The sequence below is a fragment of the Cibotium barometz genome, chromosome 36, assembly GCF_041138505.1.
Source record: "Cibotium barometz isolate CiBa-2024 chromosome 36, ASM4113850v1, whole genome shotgun sequence".
In the NCBI taxonomy this organism is placed as follows: Eukaryota; Viridiplantae; Streptophyta; class Polypodiopsida; order Cyatheales; family Cibotiaceae; genus Cibotium; species Cibotium barometz.
In genome coordinates, this window is record NC_141081.1 from 13,855,173 (window position 1) to 13,861,399 (window position 6,227).

At 39.6% G+C, this 6,227-nt stretch overlaps 1 protein-coding gene across 1 annotated transcript; it reads left to right on the forward strand.

The window, feature by feature from the left end:
- Positions 1-3,062: 3,062 nt before the first annotated feature.
- Positions 3,063-4,002, forward strand: LOC147617515 (protein PROTON GRADIENT REGULATION 5, chloroplastic-like). Its single transcript, XM_086775772.1, has 2 exons — positions 3,063-3,500; positions 3,594-4,002. Exons 1-2 carry the CDS (start codon positions 3,219-3,221, stop codon positions 3,696-3,698), a joined length of 387 nt encoding a protein of 128 aa, XP_086631898.1. The 5' UTR covers positions 3,063-3,218; the 3' UTR covers positions 3,699-4,002.
- Positions 4,003-6,227: the final 2,225 nt, after the last annotated feature.

The window sequence follows — 6,227 nt, forward strand, 5'->3', positions numbered from 1 at the left end:
CGGATGATCTGTTGTACTCATACTCAGAGTAGTATCTAACTTTTTGAAGACTTTCCTCCAAAAATGACTGTTGAACTTTCTATCTCTATCTAACACTATATCTGCGGGTAGGCCATATAGCTTGTAGAGATGTTCAATAAAGAGTTTTGCCAACTTTGGTGTTTTAACAGTTTTCTTCGTGCCGATAAACTTTGCCATTTTAGTTAACCTGTCCACTACCACCCACACCGAGTCATTCCCTGGGTAAACCGGTAATGAAATCCATGGAAATGCTTTCCCATTTCCCTTGAGGAATCTCCAGTGGATGGAGTAGTCCTCCAACCTTAAGACGTTCGTGTTTATTGACCTGGCACTTACTGCATTTTAGCACATAAGTCTCGACGTCCTTAAACAAACTAGGCCAATAAAACTATCTTTTTACTAGTGCATAGGTCTTCTGAATCGCGCACTACAAGACACTGCTGCCATACATGCGTTCAATACACGCGATAAGTTACGGGCGCGTGTATGGTCGTGCATGTATATGAGTAGTATCGGGCGCGTGTATATTGGCATCTAAATTCGCGTGTATACTGGTTTCAGAAACGTGTCTATCAGCGCGTGTATATTGGCATCTAAATTCGTGTGTATACTGGTTTCAGAAACGTGTGTATCATTGCGTGTATATACACACAATTATACGCATTATTGCACGCGATTCCTTTACAAAATTAAAAACCATTTTCTTTAAACCATCTCATAGTACATTACATGCATTTACAACAATGAAATATATTCAAAAATAAATCATGAGATGATAATTAAAAGACAACATATACAATAGAAATGTCATCAATTTAGAACGATACAGTGATGGATTGGTTAGGGTTTGATCTCATCTTCAATAAGATCCATCCTTGCCAAACGGTCAACATCAATATCCATTTGATCAATTTGTAAGGCTACGATTAAATTTATTCCACTATCGATATTCTGTCCATTGATAATGGTATCGATGCCCTGATCATCCTCATCAACATCACCATCATCCTCAATGGTAGGGTCATCCTCAATGGTAGGGTCATCCTCATGATCATGAGAAATGGCACGCTCATCCTCATTATCATGATCTTATTTCTTGATCATTGATCACAACATCTTCATTGGCATGTTCGACATCATCTTCATTGCGGCTTGTTACATCCTCCATATGCTCCATATCAGTGAATGTATTATACATCACTTTGGAACGTGGTGCAATAGGGATGACGTACCACCATTTAATGTCATGCACCATTGGCAGATAGATAACCTACTCAAATACACATACTGCAGTAATTAATTAGCATATCAAAAGTCAAGGGGTACGCGAGCTTAGATATATATGTACATGAAACACATTAGTAAAAAAATGCATACCTACTCACATTGTTGTGGCAATACGAGCCTATCTTTATTTGTTTGCCAAAACTTTGTAGAGTCAATAGTTACATAGCCACTTGCATGGCGTTTTATCGTTGCATTAGGCCCTTTTTTCACCACGTTCATTTGCCATTTGACATACAAAGAAGCGACGAAAGTCAAGCCTAAATATGTCTTGGATTGTGCCACAATAATCATCCTGTGTGCTACTTATATTTTTTTGTTGATGCTTATTTACCTTTTTGTGTGGCATTAAATAATTAATGCACACTACCATGGGCATTAATTATTTAATGCCCCACACACTTAGGTGAGCCTAATGTTCACAACCTTATACAAAACCCCCTTAGTGGGTGAAGGCATGGGAAAAGCTTCGCGAACGAGGGTGAAGGCATGCGGAATGCTCATGGATGCAAGGCTGTGTGGAGAACAGGAAAAGGCAAGGGCACACAAATAGAGGCAGCGGACTGTGGAAGAAGTTGTAGCTTTTTGCAGGAGGGCATGGAGAAGGGGAAGAAGATAGAAATCGCCTCTGCACCGTCCTAGACCGGGAGAGACAAGCAAGGCGATGACAGAGAGCGAGCGTGCTTTGGGGAGCCAGCCCCCCCCCCCCAAAAAAAAGAAATTAATGGAGGGTGCCATTTTTTTCGATTACTAAATAAAAGCTTTCGGAAAAAAGGCTATGCGACAAAGTTTTTGGGACTCCATTCACTGTTTTTATTTAATTAAATGTAGAAAAACATTTTGGGTGCATATTCAGTGAATGAATGATTACATGTACATATACAAATATGTACAATTAGAAACTAGAATGAATTTATATGTTACAATGAGTTATATATTATATAATAGCTATCTATATAGATACATAAATATAGTTAAATATAATATACAATTATATTTGTGTAATATCAGTAGAACTATAAATATGCTACTCTCAAATAGCAATTTAGAGAGAGAATTACATGGAACCCTTTGATATAGGGTCCTTTGTACATTTTCTTTTATTTAGATACTCTTCTTTTTTGCAAAATTAAAATAAAAAATTTGGATGGCTATATTTCTACTCGTACTAGGAAGGAGATCGTTTACAAATGACATTTGGCAACTTGTTTTGTCAAGCACAAATGTTGAAATTTTTAAAAAGTGGATGTTCGTGTAAGTAGAGTCTAGAGTGAGGTTGTGTTCATCTCTCTCTATATATATATTATATAAAGGAAGAGTTTCCACGTGGCAAGAATTTGGAGGTTCGGGAAGGGAAGAGTTTCACAAAGCTTCCACGTGGCAAGAGTTTGGAGGTTCGGGAAGGAAAGAGTTTCACAAAGTTGCCACGTGACAAGAATTTGGAGATTCGGGAAGGGGAGGAGGAGGTTTTAGGAGGTTAGAGTAGAATTTGAATTTGGAGGTCGCAAAAGACGGGAAAGCACAGGTCTACCGGCACTAGTAGTACTAAAAAGAGCGTTGGGTAGGCGTGTCAAACTTTTGGACTTCTAAGGTTGTGAAAAGTGAGGCTTTTGTAGGACCAGTGATTTTCAACAAGCGTGAGGTTTTGAGAAGGGACACGTCACCGAAGGTTAGCTGTGGAGGGGAAGGCTCGAAACCCCAAAAAAATAATAATAAGGCAATGCACTTTTATTATTAAGGTAGCAAAGCTTCCAGATGCCTTTCTTCTCTGCAAGCTGAAGAAGGGGAAGCTTGGTGCAACCATAGCCAGAGCCTTATAGACTCTCAGACCCAAAACAAACAGTAAATTTCAATTACACCCCACTTCTTCTAATCTAATCAGTTTCCATTAAGCTGCTGTCTTCACCTTGGCTATGGCGTCCCTGACTGTGGCTCCCGGCTCGGAGCTTCTTCTCTGCCACAGCCATGGAAATTCCCTCAGGCACACTGAGTCTGTGTGCGGAGAGGGCCTTCACCAGCTTAAATTCAGAGTACTGGCCACACCCAGAAGGACTTCCCTGCGAGCCCAGCCCCGAATGGGCAACATTAATGAAGGCAAGGGCATCTTCGCCCCCATTGTGGTGGTGGCGCGCAATGTCATCGGAAAGCAGCGCTTCAACCAGCTCCGAGGCAAAGCCATCGCGTTGCATTCTCAGGTGGGAATCCCTAATCTGCACATGTAGCAAGGGATTAACCAGCATACTTAACCTCTTAATCATTCACTAATTATCATGTTTTGGGTTGATTAGGTCATCACCGAGTTCTGCAAGTCGATTGGGGCAGATGCCAAACAAAGGCAAGGCTTGATTAGGCTTGCCAAGAAGAATGGGGAGAAGCTAGGGTTCTTGGCATGAAGCATTTTGGTTGGATTTGGCTTTGTGCATGATCAGCACCTTGTTTACTCCGGTGAGAGCTTCTTCTATTTCACATTTTGAAACCATATAAACCTTTAGAAAAGAGGTGCCTTTGATCTCTTTTGTGACAGTTTTTGCCTCCTGGTAGACACCTTGGAGTCCAGCCCTTCTTGTTTGACACACTAAGACAACATCCCCCTCTCAATGCTCTTCTCCAACCACTTCTGTAGCATGAATTCAATACACATCAAACATTTTGAATGTTTAGAGGGCCTTCCTTTATTATATAAAATGGAGATCTTCATATATGTTTTAATTAGCATTTATTGCTTGTTGAAGTATAGTTGTGGTTCACCATAAGAAGTCAATTATGAAAGCAAGGCAAGGGTGGAGATTTATTCCCCAATTTTTGCTTTTGAAAATGTCAAATTTGGTGTAAATATGTTTTGATTGGTGTGTGTAAGTTTAGAGTAAAAATTCTACCTAGTGGTAAGACACCCTTTTGCGAATGGGTATTTACAAGTTGTTTCTATTGTGGTTTTAAATAGCTCTTCTTATTCCAGAGATAAAAACTTATCTTTTTATATGTCCCAAAGTTGAATATAGTGTCCCATGTATATATGTAGAATAAAATATTATATATGTGCCATGTAGCCTACCTGAGTAACGGCTTCAAACCACTTTAAAATCTATGAAGATCTCCACCATTATGAAGTATTCAAGTTCCATGGGTAATGCTATGAAAATTGCACTTTCTTTTCTAATGGTGCATGTCCATCTAGTGCCAAGGTGAACGTAATTGAACTCTCCCTCCTCTCTCTCTCTCTCTCTCTCTCTCTCTCTCATAAGCCTTTTCATCAAAATACAGAAGGGTATACACTATGAGCAAAAAATATCTAGAGCTTGAGATAATGTTCATCTATTGAGATATTGGATGCCTATCTAAGAAAGGGATATGGTTTTTGGTAGGATTGTGAAGTTAATTTTATGTTGTGTGTGTGTGTGTTTGAGTGATGTGTTTGAATCATCCATACATGTTATTATGGTAGTTTCTCGAAGCAACATACATTACAAGCATCTCTACTACATCACGTTGGAGAACATGAGCATATAAAAGAATGGCATCATAGCCACCATTTAAATACTTGAGCAAGCCTAAAAGTAGAATAAGGCCGCCTCTTTTTGGGTTGTTACTAGCTATTGAAAAATTAGAACATTTTTGTATGAGAAGATGTTTCATTTGAGAGGTTGGGGAAACCGAAACCTAATGCATTTAATAAAACTAACAAGAGAGAGAGAGAGAGAGAGAGAGAGAGAGAGAGAGAGAGAGAGAGTCTTGTAAAGGACCTCAAGTATGAGACCTTAGTAAAATAGTATTTGTGTACTCAAACGATACACAATGGCATGTAGCAATCTTCAACAAAGACTGGACCGGAGAGAAGAAAAGTGGAAGCTATATGGGAAATCCCTATGGATAGCGGACATAAAACACCATGGGTAAGGTTATTGGTGAAACAAATATCCATGCTATTGAGCAATGCATGTAAGCACATATTCAGGCCTAGAGGAACATGGTGTGCACGTGCCTAAGGGGGGAGAGAGAGAGAGAGAGAGAGAGAGAGCTTTTAAAACTATAGTAAATTCATTAAAGCTCAAAAACCAGGAGGTGAAGTCAAGTAAGTCAATATGCCCCCTCATGATTTTTTCTCCTCTCATTAAGTAATAGGAAAATGAACTTTAGTTTATCACCCTTTATTTTTAATTCTACACTTGTATGTATAACTAGGAAAAAAAAACTCGTTTTTTGCTTACATGTGTGCCTTGCATGCATGCTTTTATCTAGAGCCTTCTTTCTTAAAGATCTCTCTCATACTCGCGTATGTAGAGGAGTATGTAAGAGGAGCGCAAGACATAGAAAGCTATGGTGATTGTCCAAGTCAAGTGCTTGCCTTACCCTTGTCGAGTTGTGAGTCTTTAGGGCTTACCTTTAAGCCATAATGCAACTCCCCAATGTGGGTGCACTAGATCTTCCATTGCATCATGCTCCTTTGTTAAAGAAGGGAAGGAAGAACTTCCCTTGCTTAGATGGGGGCAAGAAGGAGATAGCCTACTTGCATAGATTTAAAGAGCTTCCCTTACCTAGATGGAAGCAAGGGAAGGAAGAGCTTCCCTTGCCTGGATAGAAGCAAGGGAAGGAATAGGAAAAGCTTCCCTTCACTTACATAGATTCGAAGAGCTTCCCTTGCCTAGATGGAGGCAAGAAGGAAATTGCCTTCACGTTGGTTCTCTCTCACAAAAGGTGGATAGGGGAGAAGCTAATAGAAGAGGGAAAGCTACAATCAAATCTATCTAGCATGCATCCATTAAGCAAGCAAGATTCAAAAGCATACACGCAAGCAAGAGTAAAGGAGAGAAGATCTCACAAGTATTCTATTACAAGGGAATGGATGTGTATTGCTTAGTGCCAAAATTGACTTAAAAATAAGTGATTAGTGTTCACACTAGGTTGGCCAAAACTTATAAATGGTT